General features: G+C 40.0%; 1 protein-coding gene across 1 annotated transcript; it reads right to left on the bottom strand.

Annotated features, from left to right (window-relative positions):
- Positions 1 to 411: 411 nt before the first annotated feature.
- Positions 412 to 22,227, bottom strand: LOC311495150 (ethanolamine kinase 1; the record flags this gene model as incomplete). The annotated part of the gene is made up of 8 exons (XM_084554496.1): positions 22,047 to 22,227; positions 18,634 to 18,896; positions 16,899 to 17,051; positions 12,766 to 12,902; positions 12,132 to 12,215; positions 10,447 to 10,607; positions 7,343 to 7,416; positions 412 to 481 (listed from the first exon to the last, which is right to left on the bottom strand). Exons 1-8 carry the CDS (start codon positions 22,173 to 22,175, stop codon positions 412 to 414), a joined length of 1,071 nt encoding a protein of 356 aa, XP_084410622.1. The 5' UTR covers positions 22,176 to 22,227.
- Between the last annotated feature and the right edge of the window lie 1,322 nt (positions 22,228 to 23,549).

Below are 23,549 nucleotides of genomic sequence, written 5' to 3'. Positions count from 1 at the left end.
ACAGCAAATAAATTGAAATGAAACTTGTTTTCCATCAGAACTGCGGCGCACACTGAATAAGTCTGCAAATAACCCTCTTATGGGTTTTATGATCAGGCTCAGTTTTTGTGGCTTCATGCGACCCGGCTGAATGTGGGAACAATTAATGTGTTTCTGGCATGAGCTTCGTCTCAATTTGCCAAATAGGCTTATCGGCATACTGACTGCGGTAAAACAAATATTTTAAAAATCACAGTGATAGCAAAACATATTAACTCACACTACAGCCTGAAATAACAAACAATGGCGAGCACTTTTATAAGCTCACTCTCCGCTTTCCTTTTCCACAACACATTACGCAGCATTGCAGTATGTGAAAGAGGCATATGGATCACATCACTCAGAACTCTTCTTGAGACGCAGAGCAAGTGACTAGCTCATTGTCAAGCCGAAATATTCCTCTTTCTTCTCAAAATAGAAGTTGAGTCGTGCCATGGCATATCTGGGAGGAGGGCAGAAGACAAGTGATTAGAGACACAAGATTCCAAATATCAAAATAACATTTAATGAATAATTTAACTTATTAGGAGATCTGTTGCATATAATCTTCCTGACTAACTTTCTTTGTGTTTGCCATGTATCCTCAAGGTTTTAAGATCGATAAATAAATATCTGTATCATGGTTCTGTAACTACTTTCACTTTTGCAAGCTGCAGCTTTACATTTTACTTTACATGTTAAAACTTGGTAACATCAGACAATTTAGCACTGTTTTTTTTTTTTTTTCTCAAAGTTGGATATGCGTGCTAGAAGATTCTGAGAACCTGAGAGACTTTTTCTAGTTTGCAGGTCAAAGATGATGCATCCTACAATTCCCTCCATGCATAATGATCTGGCAAATTTTTTTTCAAAATCATCACATCACACCAGAAGCACATATGTCAGTATATAATGTCAACAGCTATACAAACTGTACCCTGAACCCATATATAACAGTGCCGCTTAAAAGTTTTTGCGCCCTTCAAAATTGCCTGGATGTCAGGACAACGACCCCAAACACATGAGTCGTCTTACAAAAGAATGGTTCTGGAAGAACAAAATGAATGTTTCGGTTTTCCAGGTCAAAGTCCTGACCTTAATCCAATAGAAATGTTGTGGAAGGACCTGAAGCAAACAGTTCATGTGAGAAAACCCACCAACATCTCAGAACTGAAGTGGTTCTGAACAGAGGAAGGGGCTAATATTCCTCCAAGCTGCTGTAGGAAATATTTAGTTGCTGTTATTGCTGTACAGGAGGGTCACACCAGACACTGAAAGCAAGGTTTCACATACTTTTGAGACTCACAGATATGTACAAATTATTTATTTTCTTGAATAAATAAATGCAAAAGTATCATATTTCAGTTTTATTTGTTTGATCGTGTTTTCTTTGTCTACTCTGATTTGGATTTTTTTAGATTTTGTAACATTGGATCTGACCAAAACGCTGTCAGTGATTGTGAATGAAATGTGACTACAGTCTTTCAGTTTCTTCTTTCAATGCTCGCCAACGAGGACACTGACATTTGACTCGTTCATCACTTCTTCCTCTGAACAGAGTTTCTTTTTTTTCCTCCACGGGATCAAAATTTTTATTGGTGCTCTGCAGCACTGCAGCACTGTTCTTGTCAATTTCCTTGCAGAAACCTTCCAAAGGGATTAATATCTATCTATCTATCTATCTGTCTATCTGATCTCCAAAGACAATCATCCAACATCCGTTACATTCTTAATTTTATGTCATCTGTGTCTTTTCCTTGACTCCAGCTTTAATAATAATGTTAATTGACTATTAACTATGTATTTAACGTTTGTTGAAGTCATCTTTGACGTATTATGGCTTAAAGAGTACTTACTAAACTGGAGTTTGCTGTATATTGTTCAAAATATGTGTCTCAGCCCACATTAAAGTAAATATGTCAATATAAATATGTAAAATATGTAACCCTTTTAGCGTTCACTACAGGTCACATTTCACATCCTGCTCAAAGCTCAAGGTGGGCACTGGGTTTTTGTTTGAAAAAGTTGCGTAACAATACAGCATCGAGTCTCTATTCAACGGAACAATGAGTCTGAAAGCTGCGCCAGAGCTTCAGCGCATTTCAGAACTTAACTGCAAGAAGAGTGGTTTTGTGTTTGTTCAAACCATATTATCGAACGCATCAATAAATCTGATGTCTGAGTATGTTGTTGCCCTTGGCCATTACACAATACCCCTGAAATTAAGTGAAGTTTCAAAAGCGCAGAAAATGGAGGTGCACAGAGGAGTTTGTCCTTTAATCATCGCTTTCACTGAACTCCTCAATGCCGAATCAGTTTTCTCGCTCTTATTGCTAGATGAGACAAAAAGATAATTCAGACACATGCCTTTTAGTTGCTATTCCATCACTCTGTTCCCCACCTGCATCTCTGGGTAAAACCACACTCTAATTATTATGTCAGGGTCTGGATTCTGTTGTCTCCTTTCCTTAGGATTGTTTCTTTTCTTGTAGTTTTCCCTTTTCTGCGTGGTGACCTTAGATATAAAACACACACCTGTAGCTTGTTGGTAGAAGTGTATCTAACCTTTGCCACTGGAAAATAGTTAATAAAAATTTGGGGGAACGAGAAATCCTTGGTGTTAGCCTAGAGGAGGCCAGCAGACAATTTTCACTTCACTCATTGTGGTTTGGCGAGGCCCGACAGGCGTTTTCTCTGGACAGACTTAATTTTGAGTAAGCTGTGCGCTACAGAGGATGACTGACAGCTCCCTCATTCACTCAGACAGTGGAGTGAAGCCTCCCTTTTCCTGATTGGACAAAAACAGAAACCTTGTTGTCACACAGGACAATCTTTGCTCCAACAAGAAAAAATGTTTTCACGATGATCCTTCAAAATCAGTTTCTGCTGACTGTTACACAAAAGACAGGGCGAGCATTCACAGTGCATTTAAAACCTATGTTAAGTTAGAGATGTCCTGAGCCAGACTCTAAAACAGGCATTTTCAAGTATCAGCTAAAATAAACCCAAACAATTCTAGTACTCTCTTTTCTGTAGTCTGTGTATCCACATAGTACTGTTAGTTGTGCAGCACTGCTCTTCGTTACTGGCCTCCAAAGTGCAATTATTCCAACCCGTACAGTATGCGAGTGAAAATTTAATTCTGTGAATGTCAAAAATTCAGACACTCCGATTGACAAAACGCCCCAAACCTAATTCATTTCTTATCAAATCCTTTATCACTCCTGTACAAAAACATTCCTGTACAAAACGTTCCAGGCAGCAGATTCCTATTTTTATCGAGACTGAGGTTTTCAACTGTTAAAGTGATGTTGGTGCCACATCAGCTCATACAAGTTCGTGTTGATTTGCCCAAACTAGACTCCGCTGCACCAGCACGAGTTTAGTTTTTCTGCAGTTCAATCAATTTGCATTCTCCTATTTACACTTTTGTATCTTATCAATGCCTTTTGTTTGGTGTATTTCTTTGTGGCAAGTATCGCTGTAGTATAACAGTCTTATTTTTTTCTTTGTTTATTTAATCATAGTTTTGTTTAACTGTAACCCTGGAAATAAATAAATTTAAAAAAAAACAGTATAGTGCTTCACACAGTTGATGGAAAGATAACTAACTTGTTATAATCTTGAGTGGGAATGTCTCCACAGACATCCACTTGTTTATACTATAATACTGTAAATGAAACATCTATTATACACTTTTAACCTTCATGACATTGGTCAACCATCCCTGTGTCACCTCACTTGGAAATACAGTGACTTAACAAGCATTTATTTCAATTGAAACCTCAGAATTTAGCATGTAAAGGCCATCAACTTTAAACAAGGGCCTTCCAAATTTGCACGATGTAGCTGTGGGAAAAAAAAAAAAAATGATATAGTGGAAGACTATGTCTGTTATTTCAGTGTGATAGATACATATTCAGTTTAGTGAACCATAAACAGATGAGGCCTCCACTTGACACATCTCATTTAATGGATATTCAGTTAGTTAGAATATAAAGTGAAACCTGCTTTTTTGTTTGGTTATAATTCAGAAAAAAATCAGTTTGTTCTGTTAATCTTATTACCCATCTCACCACCACTTTTCATAAGTAGAATTATGTTTGAGAATACCCATTCATAAGAACAGCAAGCTTCACAGACGATCCCCTTCATGCCTAATTTTATTAAGGCCGACACCTAAAACTAGCGTGCTTAACGTTTATCATCATCAGAGATGAAACCGAGACATTTTTCTATTTAGCCGAAGTAGGGGGAAAGTGAAGTCCCGCCAAAGCAGGTATTCCATTTCACAATGTGCTTTTGTGCACAATTCCCTCAATTTTGCAGTCAGCCTATTCCAAACAGTGGGCCTCCTCCTCATTCATTTCCTCATAATAATGTCTTTGTCAAATAACGGCTCGCCTTGCCAGCACGTCCACAAATCTTAACCGCTGACTCGCAGACACTTTCAACACATGAATAAAATCATATAAGCAAAGTAAATATGGATGGTAGGAGGAGGGCGGGTTTGCATTCCCCTTGTGGCTCCCTATTGTCACATCTACATCTGGCCCTGGTTAAAGCACAAGGCCTGGGCGACGCCTGTCACTCGTTGGGATGTCGGCGGAGATTTGGCTCAGGGGGAAAACAGTGGGAGGAAACTCACACACACACACACCACACACACACTCACACTGGGTTTGACTGCATCTTCTTATCTTTTTCCTCAAAAGAACTTGTTTATCATAAGAAGTACATTGAATTTTCAAGTATCAAGTTAAGAGAAATAAAACAATTTGGTTAGGTGAGGAAAAGCCTGTGCGGTCATTTCAGCTAAATTGAGGTTAAAGTGGGTTATTTCTTATTTGAAAACTATTTTATGTTAAAAAAAAAAGGCTTCTTTTACTGATTAACTAAACAATTAATTATTTTCAGACCTGCATCAGCCCTACAAGAGTTTTTCAGCCTCTTTTATTTTATTGTCCTTTTTCTATGCCAAATGGACTGCGTTCTTTAATCTAACCTCTGTCAACCTTTTTGTCCAACAGCAGCGAACAGTTATTTATTTATTACTTGGGTGTGAATTAGGGTTGCCAACAGATTAAGATAATTAATTGTGATTCATTGCATGAATTCCAAAGTAAATGCACATACAACAAGCGATTAATGCAAATTAAACACACTTAAAGAAATCATCAAGGGCTAATTTTAAAGTTTGTTCATCCATCTGCTTGATAAGGAAAACCTGCAGTGTAAAAAACAGTTTCATATCCATTTCTGTTTTTTTTCTTCTTCTGGTTCTTTGGAGATTTTTGGGATTTACAAGATTTACAACTGCCCATCCCAGGGTAAAGCTATTTATTATGTCTGCACTTCAGATTCTGCTTGCTTTCCACTGCGTCACTGTTAGATTTAGCACTTCCTGATTGCCCAAACTACGGTTGGGTCGAGCTCATAATAATAGAATATGCGTATGTTAATTGTTAATTGTGTGTTAAAAAAATGACTTGTGTTAAAAAGAATTTGCTTTAATAACGCATTGGACAACCTGTGAATATGTGAGGTTGGTTTGGGTAAAAGCACTCTTCTTAGTGGCCACAAATCAACTTGATAAACTACTTAAGATAATTTACTTCGATGCTTTGTACACTCCAGATACGTACTCACAGAACCTGCTGATGAATTAGCCTTCGAGCTAACCACTAACAGGCTAATCAGTGAGTTTCTTTGTGTGTTCACTGTGTTGCCATTGGCTATATGCCACAAATGCATGTAATTCACTAATATCATGTCATTTAGAACTACTGAGGAAGGAAAACTGCTCACAGAAGCAAATAAGCGTACTACAAGTAACTTATGCTGGAGTCGACCTGCTGTAGCTTTTATTCATCCAATCCAACCTTTTGGAGCAAAGTAAGAAGGGTGCATTTACATTACTTGCTGATGTGCTTTTGAATGTAAATGTATGTTTTTTTTCCCATGCTATTTACAAAGCTAGCCTCAGATTCACAGCTTCTCAAGGTTATGTGCTGTGGCCGTGGTATGCACTCACAGTTTGGTTGAAAAAGATGAAAGCGACTTCAAACTTGACCATTGCCATCCATGTTGTCTGTTTCTGTGCAGCCTGAATACTGAACAAAGCACTGACAGAGGGACTTGGGGTGCATATGTGCATGCATGTATGTATTGCAGCTGGGCAGAGGTCAGGAGGGTAGCGTTGCCTCCAAACATTAGACCTGGTTCTCCGTAGTTACTGTTTCATTTTAGTTTAACCCTCCAGTTAAAGAAAGGTAACCCAACCCTCACCATGCACTTTAGGACAACCTCAGCCGGCGGCTTAAAGGAGCAGACGTCTAGCAGGCGCATGTGGCCCAGCCAGGATGAGAGACGTATATGTGAGGCAGGACCGACGGCACTGGAACAATAGTGCCTCTGTGCCTCTGCACCCCTCTGGATCACATTTCCTCAGAGGTCCAGATCGAAATGAGGCGGGGGCCCTGTCGCTGATCTAGCAAGCCGGCAGAGAAAGCCACACAGAGGGGAGGGTGCCGTATGTCAATAGTGATTAGGATCACGATCACAACTGTTGCGGGTGTGGGGCACACAGAGAAGGGAGAAAGGAAGAAAGAGTGGGGGTGGTGGGGAACATTTTGCCCTCCTGAACTTTACTGTCTGGATGCTGGTCGCCAGGAATGTCTCCTGGAATTGTTTAAGATTTACTTGTCCTTATGGGTCATTATAAATTTAAAAATAAAAGAAATTAGTTTTGATGTCCTTTGAAAGCCTTTGTGAAAGCTTTCATCTTATCATGATGTGTGGTTTGACAGTGAAGAAAAGCAGAGAATTTCATGTGTAAATATTTTGTCTGCATTTAAAAGTGACAGGAAAAGTAGAAGAAGTGCGCCTGTCCTGGCTGTTTTATGCCTGATTATAGATACACAAAGTCTGGAAGCTCCGGTGGAAAAAATGAAATATATCCACGGCCTTTAATGCAATTTCTCTGCCAACAAATTCTTTGTCATGCAGTCCTAATGAAGACCCTGTTTGTCTAAACATTACACTAAAATACTGAGTGCCTGAATTCAATGAGCAGGATATATATTACTCTTTGTGAGTATTTAAGAGACTGATGATGATGTTAAGTGCTGTAATACAGCGGTCCTGAGAAACTGCACTCAAGTTTTGTTTGTGCTTTCATGTGTTTCCTGATTAAGTTATTAAAATGGTGTTAATGTAAAGGTGGTGTATAATACCAGAAGGATATCATTCTGAACATTTTTAGATGTGTAATATCTCAGGCTAGAAGGAAACTATATCAATGTTTATGCAAAAGGAGACAAACCTTTGGAAGTCAAAGTCAATAGCGGAGAAGCGTGATTGCAAGATGGCCCAAAGACCCCAGAAGAAGTTAGACGCCTGGTGGGAGAGAAGAAAGAAATAAGTGGCAGCGGTTCATGTTTAGGCTTTAGCCAATTTACCACTGATGAGTTTATAAAGCATGTTATCACGTTACAGTTTTTATCTGTTGTGATGTTGCAGACAGCCGGTGTGTAACAAAATAAAACCTTAAGCAAATTAAAACACAATTTTGAACACGACACAAACAAGAGCTGACACAATATCTGTCAGTTTACATGCTGTGTTTCTTCAGGCTGAGTTCCAAGCGAGCAGCCGTGTGCATGGCAGAAAATCTGAATTTATTTGTTAAATGCACAAAACGGGATGCGCTTGCGTGGGCAATTGATGGTCTCTTCAAAGGGATGACAGTAAGATTGTGTGACCACAATGGAAATCTCATACACCCTGAAATTTCAAAAGCACATTTCTTGCTTCCACCTCCGCCCTGCTTGAGGCCACAGCGAGGTCAGACGTCAGTGTCTTGCTCAAGAACACTTCAGACTCTGATTCGAAGGCATCTGATTGAATGACAGACTCGTTAATTATATGCAGTCGAAAAGAGACACTCCGAGGGGACTGGAACATTTGAAAGTGTAAAAATGTTAATAATATTTGTAGTGGAAATGTCAAGCACAGAATAACTGATGCTGTATTTTTACATTTTGCTACATTTGTCTGTGCCATAGGGCAGAACTGTGAAAACACACTGTAACTGCTCCCATAACTGCTGCCGCTGTCTCTGCTGCTGCTGCTGCTGCTGCATGCCAGTTGCACACTGCTCAGTCAGAATGACAAACCTCTGTATTGAATGGTTCCCTCCTTAATGGCTTTGCTCACTTAGGCTTGCGGACTTCCATGCCTCCATAAATTTCTGTTGTTCTCCACCCTTATTGTAAATCTTCATGGTGAGGCCACTAATAGCGAGTCCTAATAAGATCCAGACGAGCCTCTGTTCTGTGGCCCAGTGATATAATCACATTTTTATTTGATAATCAAATAAAGGGCGGAATGAAATACTTGAAGAGCAATGTGCGGTTTTCCCTTGGCTTTTTTCTCCCTCCCTGGCAGATTTTCATCTCTAATCTCTGTCCTTAGCTGGAGAGAGAGATTGAGCGTGTTTCCATTATGATTAATAACTGCTCTCCATTAAGAGAGCATTAATCTAACACTAAGCAGAGACCGTCTGTGACAGGGGGCCATTGAGAAAAACGGGGATGAGCGATGTGTGGGAAGAGTGACATCACAGAGCCGCAGGCTTTAGCTTCCACATCACGGGGGGATCCCAGCGGAGGAGAGGACGAGTCGTAAAGACCCCACTGAGTCTTGGCACAGTTTGTCAGGGATTAAGATTGGGAAGAGGCAGCTTTATGCCGCAGAGCTCTGGAAACTGGCCAGGCTTTGTCGACGCCACACAGCTTCTTTCAGCGCAGGCTGGATTCCCTGGTTCCTTGGTTTTCACTATTCTTCTGTGTTATTGACTAAACTATAGTATGAATTCAATGTAGGCTGATTATTCCAAGCAATTAGCAGTGATACAGTTGTGATACAAATGAATAAAATGGCATTTAACCTAATTTATGAATATTATTAAAGGCAGAATGCAGTAAATTGAATTATTTCCCAAAGCCTGTTACCCATAATCAGCTGCACATAATAAATTACCAGATGTGATTGGAAGAACCTTTCATCAATCTGTGATTTAAATGTGTAAACAGTAAAAAAGCGTGGCCTCAACTTTCACCGAGTAACATCTAACAGGAAAAAGAACAGAGCTGCAACGAACAATGACAGGACTATTCTTGACTAATAGTTTGACCGGTGAAACGTCAGATAATACCCATCACAGGTTCCCCAGAGCTGAAATTATTTGTTCTCAAATACTGTTGAGAAGCAGGAACAACTTTTTGTGTTATTGTTCTCAAATGATCAAAATTATTGTAGATGGCTAAATGATACTTCTGGATAATTGTTTCAGCTCAAGAAGGAATCCCGTTTCCAGGCCCTCACCATACTTCTGGTTAGCAAAAGAAGAGAAAAAAAATAAGAAGAACCTTGCGTATTTTAATCGGTTGACTCGTGTCTCTACGTGTGATGGGTAAAAGTTATTCAATTAAACGCAATTATACTCAGTGATCAAAATGCTGCTAGTTGTGGATATTTTTAAGCAAACCCTCAACTCAGTTCATTGAAATGATTTTTAGAAATAAAAAATAAAAATGACCCTGTGATTTTCTTAGCAAACTGGCTCAGCATCTTTCATTTTGACACAAGGCTTGTCAAAATGAGTTGAGCTGGAAACTTGGCTTGTTAAGCATCAGTGATCAATTTCTCCCACTTCCCCCGAGTCAAGAGTCCTCCTTGGTTTGTCACAGAAAATCTGATTTCAATCAACGCGATGTTATCGCTCCTCTCGCTTCCATTCCAGGCCATATTTCTCTCCCCTCCTCTCACGTCTCCCTCTCTGCTTTTTTGGCCGGAGCGCAAGTTATTTTAAAAAGTAATATGCTTCCCTCATCATTTCTGGGCTATTTCAAGAGACATTCACACCACCCCAAAATTGGTCAGACAATTCTCCATATTGTGTTGAGCTATGAAAGCACTTTCAGACAGATAGCCCAGCACCATTTGAGCCACCAAAGAATGAAAATTGTGGTCATAAGAAAAATAATTTTGGCTGCTGTCTTTCATTTTTCCCTGCGGTAGTTTCTAATCAACTCAGATGGAGTCCATCAAACTTTAAACAGCAGTGGGTCAGCCGTGGTTGGTTTTCTTTAGGGGGGGAGGTGTTGGAAAAGTAAATTGTTAAAATGTGATGGTGATGTGTTGCCGCTACGCCGTTTCAGACGTCTGCACACATATGGATACTGTTGAGATGCATACACTAATCTCATAATGTTGAGATATTTGAGTCCCTCCAAGAGCAGGGCTTAAAAAAAGGAAATAGCTGTTGAGAGACTTGTCACTTTCCAGAGTCTTTCCAAAGAGCCGCGGCACTGCATCATGACATATTTCAACATTTCAACAAAGTCGCCGGGTGCAGACACTTACGAGTGAGAATTTGCAGACTTGAATGTAGAGCTGCGTAACTTCTGCCTCTGTAACAGTAACCTCACGCCCCGTGCTGTGCTTGTAGCTCTCCAGATAGGCCGTCAGCCAGTCCCTCTGCAGCTCCCAGCTCGGATAGAGGCTGTAGTTAACATCGTTCACACCTTGAACACGACACACAAGCACGTACTCATGTTAGGGGAGCACCGTCAGCGATAAAAATCAACACAATGCCAGCAAAAACGGTTAGTTTTGAAGGCCTGCCGCAGACCAACGCTGAGTGGGACAACCATGCTTCAGTCAGCACATGTCAAGTCCACTTAAACCCTTCAAGTGATCAGTTTATCAGAAACATTGTGTTATAAACACATATGTTAAAATAAACATGTAACAGGAAGGAAGCAAGAAGCCCTGTAATTAATTCTTTACCTTTCAGAGGAAAAACTGTTATTTTTACTTTGAGACTGCCCCACTTAACATGTAAAACATTATTAAAAAATGGGATACAAATAAAACTACTCCCTTAAAATATCACGGTTTAATGCTGTAGGTAGCTACATTAATAATCGATAGTCATATATTTATGAGACAGTAATTACTTTCAATTTGATACTTGTTTTGCAGACAATAATCTGGTCAGGTAGGAATTATTTTTCAAAGTGTTTTTGCTACTTTTATTCAAATAGAGGCTCTGTTTATTGTATAATAATTTGTACTCAGTACAAGAAAGTAAAAAGAATAGTCAAAGGATGTCATGTTCAACACCTTGGGGACAGATTTTAAACTTAATAAAGCAAAGATTAACTGGAAATCTATCCGGTTTGGGTCATTACCTCCGTTTTAACCGTACTATCTCTTAATGGGAAGGAAACATCAAGAAAATCGCTACAACATTTTCAGTTTTTCCATTCTGACTTTTTTTTTTTTAAGGCAAAATGTGGAACACAGGATGTTGCTGTACCTGTACTTACAATTTACCACAGACATTTCACATGTAGTGCACTCGTATTCACAGACGGAAATGTACCACTACAGGTACATCTACTCTGTGCCTTATTACCTTTTATCTTATGATATATATACACAGATATTGTTATTTATTTATTTTTACTTTCTCTTCCACACATGTTCCTCATTTCATATCTTATCTCATCCATTCATGATCTTTAATTCTGTTACAGTCATTTCTATTGTTTCAGGAAAACATGTAACGAATAAGTTGCACTTAGGGGCATACAGTACATATACTTTTTTAAATTTCTTTTATCATTTTCTTAGTAAAGAGAAACAGATCAGTAACAGCAACAGACACGGTGTTTATTCCGCCACATGACATTTTAGGCTCATTGCTGTGATAAATTGACATCATGGTCACTTTTCTGAGGCTGGACTAAGTTTGCCTAACACTCTCAGACATGAGTCTAGTTATAATTCTTTGATGATTGCTCCCTGACCAAACTGACCTTGTCAAATTTTACTGGTCCATTAAAGCCACTTTTATCAGGATACAGAACACATGAGGAACGCAGCACTCTGCCTGGGCAGCATCAAAGAAGGACATAGTTTCATGGCACACATGACAGTCATCCACTGCAGTCAATATCCGATATAAGTCTGATATATACTGGCTGGGAAAAAAATATTTGGTGTCAAATTGAACTTTTTTTTTTATCTCAGCACAGACCTACCAGCAAATTCGTTGAAGTGATTGCCGATATCGAAGGCCTGGTAGTTGTAATCGGCGTATTCATAGTCAATGAATTTCACCATCCCTGATAAAGGAGGAGAGGGAGAGCAGCAGTGGTTACCAGGACAACATGAAAAACACATGTTAGGTATGGACCTGTGACTGACAGCCCCTCCCTTGCTTTTATTGAAAATACAGAACCTTGTGGGACTCAAAGGGACAAGGAGTCTCTTTTGACTGAGTCACCCAGGGCAGCCTTGTAAAATATGAGAAAAAAAAAATCATAATAAAAGGATACTACAGATGAGGTAAGATATTTAATAAGAGGGAATGCATTGTCAGTAATGTGAAGGTTTGCTTCTGTATGCAAAATAAAGGGAAGAGGTGTAAAGACTCCGTGAGCTGTGTTATTTTAAACTGATGAAAAGAAACACATTCCTCTATTTTAATGTCGGCTTCAGTGACAGACTGAGACTCTTCCGTCGCAGAGCTACAGTTAAGAGATTTTTAGCCAAAGGCAGCCTTTCACTTTTAATTGTGCACAATTTAATTGCCTCTGGATGATGAAATCCGCTCGCACAAAACGTTGCTCATACCAGCTCCTTTCAGAATCCCAACCGGCGTGTTTTCCTCACCCTCTTTGTGGTTGTATATGATGTTTTTCGTCAGGAGGTCGTTGTGGCAGAGGACGGTCGGTGAGTCAATCTGCGAGAGGTGTCTCTTCAGCGACTCCATTTCCACTGACAATGTCTCGAAGCTGGGCACGTCTCGCCTGGACAATGTTCAGAAGTACATGGGGTCATGAAAGTTTTTCTTTGTGAAATGATTCTTTAATAGATTAAACAATAATAATAATAATAACCAAACAGGACGAATAAAATAAGACAATTAAAGCAGGCTATTTAAAACACTTTGTAGGTAGGCCTCATTATAAAGTGGAGCTATTATTCTTTTTGTTTTTGCTAACTTTAAATGTCTGTTTAAAGGCTCAATCAAACCTAGAAGCTGCCTTAGAAACCGTTCAAACTGAAAGAATTAGACGTCTCAGTATTTTAGTATTTTGTCCTGTCTAGGATGCTGTGTTTCAGATAAGTGTTACAAATTAAAACTTGTGTCTTCCGGTGACAGAATTGTGTTTGTTTTTTTACTTTTACCAACACAGCATTTTATACAAAAATCGTACGTTTACTGGAGCTAAGGGGAAAAATTTCTGAACCTTGACAAACGTGAAAAAAAAGCAAGAGGAAGTTTGAAAGTTTACCGTACAGATATGGAAGATCAGCTTTATCATCGACTGCACACGTTCTTTTAGGAGCAACATGTTTGTAAACCGACACAGTTCAGCAAACCCCATTGAGAGGTTGCATGCCTTGTTTTCACTCTCTTGATTGCTCAATCTATCAAAGAAGGCACTAATGTCCTTGGACGTCAGTGCAAAATGCACCTGGAAGAATTGCTGTGCAAGCACGCGTCTCCTAATTAATTTTCATGTTTCCTTTTCAGCCCCAACTGCGGCCACGACAAGAGGGTACTTTAAACAGTGTAATTTAAACACTACCTATTTATTCCAAAGGGAACAAACAGATGCTCTGGTATTATACACACTCGGAGACATAATTTAGTGAGGCCTGTGAGGAACGCACAATAAAAGCAAAAGGAGAGGAGCCTTGTTTATAGTCATGACACAGAGGCTCTGCTGCCTTATACAACCCCACCTACACATCCCCAACAACACAACAAGTCCGTTTTGTATATTATCTTCAGCCAGCCCATTCAGCCAGTCTTCCTTCCTGCTGTAGATTGATGGACTGAGGATGGAGTGATTAAATAAAAGCTGGTTGATATCTGAAGTGTAATGTTTGTACCTGCAAGCAAGTATGGATATACAGTATTTTAAAAATAGCTGTTTCCTGCTGAACTTTCAATCTCCTCAAACTAAAAAGGGAGTTATTTCACTTTTATTCCCTGCTAAAATTGTACAAGTGCAGTAAATTTTATTCCCACATTGCATTTTCAAAAGATATAGTCCCAGAATGGAGTGCTCGATTCACATCTACTTGCCTCAGAGATCTTTGTTATTTAAAACCGACCCCCTCTGACATGCATAGTTTATCCATCTCCTCGCTAATATGAATTAAAACACGCCGCTGAATGGTGAATCACCCTGATTCCTTTTCAACCCAATTCCATTCCTCTAACCTAACAAACTGACTTTATCATAGGAGCCCACGATTGCTCGGAGTCAAAAGCTAAATGAAAGACTTGCATTGACTTTAAATGGAAACCTGTCGTCTTGCCATCAGATCTTTTCCTCTCCTTTCTGTCCTTTTCATGAAGAACAGTGCGTCAAGTGCATTCGCCTCCTGCTCCCTGTCAAGTCTCTGTAAGGTAATTAGTGGAATTTCCTCCTCTGGCGCATCATTATCAATGTGCCTTATTTACATATGATTTCAAACACCAGCCGAGCACTGCTGATTTTTTCCATCTCCTTTTTTTTCTCTCTTTGCAGTTTTATGCGATTTGTGTGAGTGCAAACGGGAGACGTAGCAGGGGGTCTTTGGGAGAAGAAGAGGTTGCACTCATGCTTTCCATTGCCTTTCTTTCTTTTCTCGCTGACTTCTACTGTGCAGTCTCTCTGCGAAACCTTGCAGCTGCTGCAGCCTCTTTCGCCCACCCCTCCTCCCCTCCTCCCCTCTCTCTCTCCTCTCTCTCCCTCTGCACAGCGGGTGGCTTGAGAGCTGAAGACCTCCTCTGCAGGTGCAGCCTCTTCCTGCTCTCTCTCTTTGCCTTTCTTTTACCATTTCCTCTGAAGATGGCATTCATATCAGCACTCATACATTCTCAAGTACAAAAGTTTCTCTGATGCTTGTTTAAAATCTCCTTTGCCCCCCCCCCCCCCCCCGAGTCTTGGTCTTCTCCGTTTCTGCCTGCTTCTGTCACATCACACATGCAGTTGCACGCTGAAGAGACCAGCGAATATGTAAACAGGCGTACACACTGTAGATGCGAGTTTCAAATTAAGCTCTAAAATCTTCCCATATTTCAGACTTCAACTTCACCTGCAGCGTTCATAACATTTCGGCACAGTTTTGCCACACTCTTATCATTAATATAGTAATTATTATATCATAATTTTATATATATTTCACAAATATATCATTTTCAGGCCAGTTTTAGTTGCTGTGTATGTCTATCTGTGCGAGAGCAGCTCTGGACTGTGTCAAGTCAGACAAATGTGTCACAATATAGCACCATCTATTGGGCCTCTGAACGTGGTGCAGGCTGCTCCTCTCGACATACACCGAGGTATTTATCCAAAGTTATGAATTCCGATTTAACCTTCAGTGCTCCTGTCGTCCCATTGTGTGCAAAACAGAACCCTAGACAAGTTCAGAGTTTTATTAAATAAATACATACACAAAGCTTTCAAGGAGTTAAATGTAAGAGCAGAGGTTAACTGTGATCAAGTCCTTGGTTGATCAAATAAAAGTCCTTTATTCCTCTGTGGCCTTACCTCTCAATGGCAGAGTATCCACGCATGCATCACTTTGTGTTGGCTGAATTTCTGACAAGTTACATGTTCACTGAACAGTTGATGATGAAATGTAAAATGAATCTGTGGTTGTTTAATTTATGATATTTTCCATGCATGGTACTGTATATATAATGCATTTGAATTATAACAACACTGCAAGTTTAAGCTAAAAAGGCCTGCAGAATATAATGAGAGCAGATGAACCTGAAAATACTGACTCAAAATGTGAATAGATGTCTGTCTGTTTCTTCTCTTCCCGATGACATACTGTAGTTTAATTACACTGGCTTCCTTTTAGACTCTGCAACCCTGAAAGCTAGAATTGCTGCTTATCATTATGATTTCTAACTCCCTTATCCACTCGCGAAAAACTCGAAGAAAAGGAGACTCAAGTTTTGCGCGGACTCCCGACCCCTTTCGCTGCAAACACAAACAGGGCTGAACGTTTGACCGATAAGGGAGAGCTCTGCAGGAAGCTCGCGGCCAAGCGTCTGTTTCTTTGTAGTGTCTGGAAGGCCCCCTCTCACCTCTCACCCCGCGACCCCTGTCAGGGATGATGCAATGCCATCGCCACGGAGGCCACTCCCCCGCCTCGTCCCTTTCACCGGCTCAAAGCGACGACCCCCGTCCACTTGCTGATCGAGGTGGTGAAGTGAAAACGCAGCAGAGACTGAGAAATGCTCAGGTATTTAAAGGGCGGCGTGCGGCCGTAGAGGAGCACGGCGGGCAGGTTTTTTGAGAAATGTAAGAAAATGATAAGGCAGCCGTCTAAAAAATGTGCAAAATGTGACTGGTTTCTATCAAAGGGATGACAGGGGAAATCTTCCGCAGAGGTAGCCTCTTGTATCCAGCTCAACATGTTACATGTTTGGAACATGCAAGATCTTTTTGTCTCACTCACACATCAATCTGAAACGTTCCTTCACTGGGAGAATTGATCATTCACTAAACCCCACCCAGCTTAGTTATTGCTTCAACCCTAACCCTAACCCTGTCCACTTCTCCATTCTTATATGTTATACAATTTATGATACATTACCCTTCTCCACCTGTTTTCTAGCTGGCCATTACCAAAACAGGAAAAAGTCCTAGTCACTACCAAACCAATCTATTTTCTAGATATAAAAAGATGAGGTTTGATAGTCCCCGTTGTTCCATTGCAGCTGCTCACTGGTCAGCAGTGTGATTGTACACCACTGTAAACATTAATGACTCATTGTACGATTTCTGTACCTTCCCGTGCAGTGCTGCTCAGCTGTGCTGCCGGCGACGCTGCTCTGCACCAGGGTGAGAAAGTGAGACATTTTTGTCCAGAGCAGAGGTTCAACAGGCTGACCACATTTTGGCTGGATCGAATGGATTCTCCCCATCTCTGCTGCGATCAATCTGCAGAGAGAAAACATTTTCTCAGATGAGCCTGGCTGACGCTGTTATTGCACAAACAACCATTATCAGGGCAGAGACACAACTCCCTTTTCCATTTAGCACTCTTATCTGGTTCTTCTTTTCAAAAAATGGGCCTCGTTGCATTTGTGACCTTTCGACCACTTGAGTGTTCATTCTCGAGGCATCTTAGCTGTGACATAGAGTTTTCTGGGTATTCCCTAAAGAGGGTATCAGGCAGAGCAAGGTGATTGATGTCTATCGTGGCCCTGGCCGCTCGGCCTTGGTTGGCTGTGTTGTGTCCTACTGTCCTGCGGGGTGAATAATGGCGCTGGCCTGTTATCGTGTGGATGATGAATGAAACAGGGGGCATGAATAAACAACATTGCTCAACGTGAAACATGATTCAGCTGAAAGAATAATAAGGAAAAAACATCAGCTGACATCAGCACAAATGAAATGAAGTGTTCAGCTAACACAAACATGGCCTCCAACAATGACTGCTACCTGCTTCCTTAGAAAACAGAAACAAAGCACATTATTGTCTATGTGACCCTGCTCTGTTAAATTTATCAGCCAAAAATATCATCAGCAGCAGCCTTCATTATTTGTATTTTTATTTTTATTATGACACTGATGGCATTATAAAGCCAGGATTATGGTCGTAGATCACATAACTAATCATTTCTGTTTTCATTATTAAACTGGTCACCATTACTGTTGTTACTACATTCTTTTTTTTATTATTATTATCTTTATAATACTAATAATCTAACAATATTTACTATCTTGGAGACATTTTTTATTACTTATATATTTTAATTTTATATAAGTATATTTTATGCAAGGTTAAAGGTTATTTTTTTTATTTAGTTAGTTATTTATTTTAATTATTTATTTTATATAAAGAATATATATTTAGATAACATTTGTATAATACAAAATAATAAATAAATATTAATAAAAGAAACATGTATTTTAAACATCAACTTTGGGAAGCGTCTTCAGAATATCATAGTCGCTTAACAAAAGCGAATTAAACAATAAAATATATTTCCAACTATTTCATCAAACAAATGACGGTCTTATAGATGAGACATTACTCAGTCCATCATGGTTTTCAAATGTATCCTGCTGCATTCTATTAGAGATGTCAATCCACTCATCTATCATGGGTCTTTGTGGCTTGAGTAAAGGTTATATTAATGACAATAATAGTAATTAAAAAAAAAACGGCTCTCTGAACAAGTATTTTTTTTTTTTGTTTTTACAAATTTCTACATAATAAATTATTTTTGATATTTCACATTTTTCTGTATAATGTGTAATTAGCATTTATTTAAATAAAACGATAGAAACATGGTGTTCATTTTTTATTTATTTATATTTTTAATAGAAATAAATTTCAGATTGCTTGTCTTTCACACTAACATTTATCTCCTTTCTACACTTTATAAAACGGGAGTCATTGCTACATGAATTGGTCTATTTCTAGCTGTTAATGTGAAAACACATACGTACAGCACTCTGTCTCTGCTCAAATCAACTACAAAAGCGTTCAGTGAAAAGCTGTTGTGCTATGGACCTGTAGATGGATGGCTGATGGAGCAGCTCATCATCCAGCACTGCTCCTCTGACGAACTCGTAGCAGATGCCGTTCTGGAAGCTGCAGTAGATCTCCGGGCCACAGCCGTGGGCGTGGAAGACCTGGAACATCTCCACCTCCTGGTCCCGGTCGACGAAGAGCTCCGTCATCCTGCCGTACAGTCGCACCAGAACACAACCAGGCTCCTGGAGAGAGCCCACATAGCAGCCGATCAGCTGGTTGGTGATGCCCTCTGTGAATGTCTGGAAATAAGAGAAATCCAGCTAAACGAGAATGTGTAACATTACAGATAACAATGGTAACACTGTGACAACACAACCTCTTGCTAAAGATAATGTTTTAGGAGAGCAGACCATAAAATGACAGTACGTTTTAACCATTCTGGTTTGTACAGAAAACACCCATATCATTATTCTGCAACGGTATGTGCACAGTAGGTTTAATGGGTTACAACCTCAGACTGAGTTATTCTTTATATATAACAATCTGGGATGACTCACACAATATATATGGAGCTTCTGAAGGTAAATAACAGGAAGGATCTTGCCAAAGGAGGACCGCAAGAGCACGGTGGCATCCCCAGGGGAGAGTGTCCTTCTTACAGTGTGGTGAAGGAAGTGGGCCGCCGAATTCAAATGTGGCAGAGAAAGCCTGAAAGATGACCTCATCCTGGAACACAACACCTCCACCAAAAAGGAATCTGTATGCTGTAGGATTATGCTAATAAATGAATGTGCAGTTTATCCTTTCTTATGCCATACACCTATCATTACAGCTGACATAAATTGAGACTGATTTGGAATAAGACTACTGATATTGTCAGATATGAATACAATAAGACTACAAATATATGTATGTACACACTACAGAACAAGACTGATATGTAAAGACGTTAACAGGTATGCAACATTTGTTTAATGTAACATGTCTGAGTCATTTAAGGTCTCCTCAATACAACCCTGTGCTCTGGCATGCTGAAAAGCAAATATGCACATGCATATTCTGTTAATAGATAATACATGTACAGCTGCAGCTGGCTGGAACTTGTTGACACTGACGCTCACACATCCAGAACGCTCTGTACTGCTCAGTGTACACAACAACGCCACCGTGACCACTGTTTGCCTGCTAAGGAGGCTTCAGAATGACATTTGTTGTCATTCGGCGGTTTCTCAAAGTCCCTCATTCCGTGCCGCAGTCCCCCAAGGCATTTTCTGAGCCTCAGATGGGACCTGCACACAACACAGTTTTCCATCTAGATGGAAAGTGAACAAACATGCCCACCTTGACATCTGATCAAGTATTTATGCGGTGGAGGGAGGGCTGGCTATGACACAGTTATTACATGTGTTTTTGGCTGTGATTTGTGTATATTGTCTTTTTTTTGTACTGTATTTTAGTATATTTTATTTAGTTAAAGCACTTCTTAAAAGAAACTTATTTCAGAAAATATGCAGTTAGGTGCACTCATACTGTATGTACACACTACTTTACAAGTAATGTATATCTTTTAAATTAATTTTAGCAATGTCTTTTCTCTTAAAGTGAAAGTAACAAAGAAAATGTATGGCCTTGAATTTCTTCTGTACATTTGTTAGAAAACAAAGACCATAAGGTGTGTCCCAAAAAGGATAGCAATAAAACAAAGCCACTGGAAAGAGTCCCACAGTTAAAAGGACAGGTGTAACAGCATGAACTCTTCTTCCCCTGATGAACACAACACATAATTAAAGGGGCTGCTGGGATCTGAGAGCCGAGGGGAGCCATGCACTCCTCTGTGTACATTACTGGACCTGGTGTAGATTGAGAGGTCACCCACCCAATGTGCGGCGACTTTAACAAACATAAACCCTATTTCTCTGAAAGATTGGACCTTGTGTTTGCACATGGGACCAGAATGGGATTATCCTGTTCTGAATAGATGCTCCGACAACGCCACTAAAAGAGTCCACTTCTGTTGTTCGGTCACCTTGGCTTTTTTTCTTCTTTTTTTTTTCCGTGCCTTTAGAAATGTGGCAGGTGTCTTTCTGCATTATACTGTGTAGCGTGTACACAAGATGAGACAAACTTTTAGCAACATGTGTGTTTTTAAGTTAGATATTAAACATGCTTTTATTTCCTTTGGGCACTACAGTCCCAAAAATAAGACAAAAACATCGTGTTTTAAAGGATGAGGCAGATTATGTTTGTTGACAACAATTCTCACAAAAGACCAAAACCAATAGATTTTGTCAGACTACCTCTCAGTTCTTCTGACTTCTCCAGTCAGTGGCTCTCAGCTTAATACATTTAGGTTTCTTTACAATGCATTTTTTTGTTTGTTTGCTTTACTGTAATCAACTGATGGTGGGAGGTTCTGGTTTCACCATTCAGATTTTGCAACGGTCGCAACCAGCCAATCATGTCCTTGCTGTCAAATTTTATATTTCTCCTCTGCCGCTTTTTTCAGTTCACACTTCCACCCCCTTCACCTCTGGTCCTCACATACAAGGCCAGGGTCGAGCTCATCAGAGTCCTCTCCTCATCTCATCCAGAGCTATCCGACCTGTCTATGTTGCTGTGACACAGTCCATTTAAGGGTTTGGGGTTCTCGTTGCTGTAAGCTAGTGTGTTGTGTTGTTGTAGTCTTGTCTAAGGAATTAAATGGAATGGGTCATGCGTGGTCAGTGAGAGTAATCGTCTATCTCTGCTTTCCTCCATTTTCTATGTGTTACAAAGGACGGTGTGCAGTCATGACCAAAATTGCTGCTAGCCGTGCGCTTAGCCTACTAGCTATGTCACTGTCACTTTGAGGTGCTAACTGCTTCATAAACATGTCACAAGGCAAAACTGAAATAGACTGAGCCCAGCCAATCACATAGCAGCAGTGTGTCTCACTGGCCGACACGATGAAACTAACCAAAGAGAATAAGAAACATTTCAGGAAATTGCACACAGTCCAGAAGAGTGGTACACTCACCCTGCAACTGAGGAAACATGTAAGTTTGTACCAGCAGACACCATCATCTATTTACATATTTCTAATTTTCACAAAGGAGCTTTATTGAAATCTTCGTTGCACCTGCCGCTTTGCTGTTATATTATGCACTGACTCAAATGGCCTGTGTACACTGGTTTTAGAATCAGATTTCCCATTGCCCATTCTTATTCAAATCTAATCAGAAATGACTCCAACACTCCCAAACCTGAAACCTAAACATAGATAACAGCAAAGAAACACCATGCCTTTTGCTTATTGCTCTGAGTGCCATGGTATGAGCACAGATTCGGAATGATTTCACATCAATACAATAAAAGAATGTTAAATAACCAATCAACCAATGCAGGTTTCATAAACAAACACAGAAGCAAATATGAATTTGCTGCTGGTACTTAGATTTAGAGTCACTTGCCTTCATCTGAATGTCCTCTGCCCTCCAGTGAGGACGCAGTCTGCTCAGAAGGTCCAGGATTCCCCTACGGGGTTCCTGCTCGTCAATTTGGATGTCCACATGGAGAAGCTGGCTGCCACTACTGTCCATTTTGAACAAATAGATTTTACCTGAGGTCCCAAACTTGTTCAGAAGATCTTCTTAGACCATTCGGATTATGGCCAGACTGAACTGAGCTGATCAAAATATCACCCAAACTTGGGTCAGTCCAATGCAGGTTAAATCGAAACAACACAGAAACAAAATAAACTTAAATGAGGTTGAGAGAAAAATTGTAATGATGGTGATCTAAACCCCAACAGGGCCTTAACATCTACTTTGTCAGAACAATTCAAGAGCCATCAGTGGTATTTACAAGTGACTGAAATTGTCGACTCGCGCGTCCAGTGACTCAGCAGCTGCACAGCGTGCTTATCAGGGGCCAACGTTCCTGTGGGCATCTTCATCCCCTCTGCTGCAGTTTACACATTAACCACTGATGGCTAAAGCTCTACAGCAGGCACGTGCAACGTTAAATAACACAAAGCCATTGGAAGGCGAAACACTGCCTGTCAATAAAAAGTCAGTAATGGATAAAGACTGGAATTGATATGCCGACTGTAAGTTAAATAAATAACGATCCATTTAAATTACTGCTGTAGCACAGAAGACATCCTCTGCAGACATATTCTTTTATATAGAACAAACTGAGCTCAGCACAGCAAACTGAACTCTGCCTGCAGTCAGTGTTTAGCATGCTGTTTTAACATTAAAAACTGAACACACTGCAAACATCGACAAATCTGGTCCCCCAGGCCGCAAGCACAATTTAAGTTTACAGTTTACTTTATTGAGCCCCATTCGAGCTAAGGAGCAAGCAGACGCCAAGAATCAGGCCAATAAGAGGATGTTTGATTCTCTAAATATTTTTTCAGACACACTGCACTTGGCTCGTGTGCACCGGCAGAGGCTTTAAAAGGGTGGAGTCCATTGTCTGAAACCGAGGAGCCGTTTAAATGTGATACAATTAGTTCATTCAAACATGACCTCTCATGCTAGCTCAATGCCATGGAACATTTCAGCATGATCACTCTGTAAACACAAAACGGATTTCATAAACATTGGAGCAGCATGTTTTCAGCCTGTTAAATTATTTAGATGTTGGGCCAATGTTTACCATTTTGCATCATTACAGTAATTGCCTAGAAGTCACGAACGTGGTGATCGTCTTGAACCGAATACTTTGCAAGCTTTTAGACGCAAATGAAATTCACTCGCCATCAAAGAGCGTCTCATCATCAAAGATGTTGTGTATTGAAAGAGAGATGAGTGTCTTGATTAAAAATGTAAGGCTCGGTAGAATAGAGTGGAGGAGTCAGTGTTTGTGTTACTGCCTGTGTGCCTCTCAAATAAAGCTGAACAAAAGGGCTGGTTGGAGAAGAGATGACATGCACAATAACCCATGCATACATACAGTATAGTATT

Source organism: Chelon labrosus, assembly GCF_963514085.1.
Source record: "Chelon labrosus genome assembly, chromosome: 11".
NCBI lineage: Eukaryota > Metazoa > Chordata > Actinopteri > Mugiliformes > Mugilidae > Chelon > Chelon labrosus.
The sequence above is the reverse complement of the archived record's forward strand: the minus strand, read 5'-3'. Positions and strand labels throughout refer to the sequence as shown.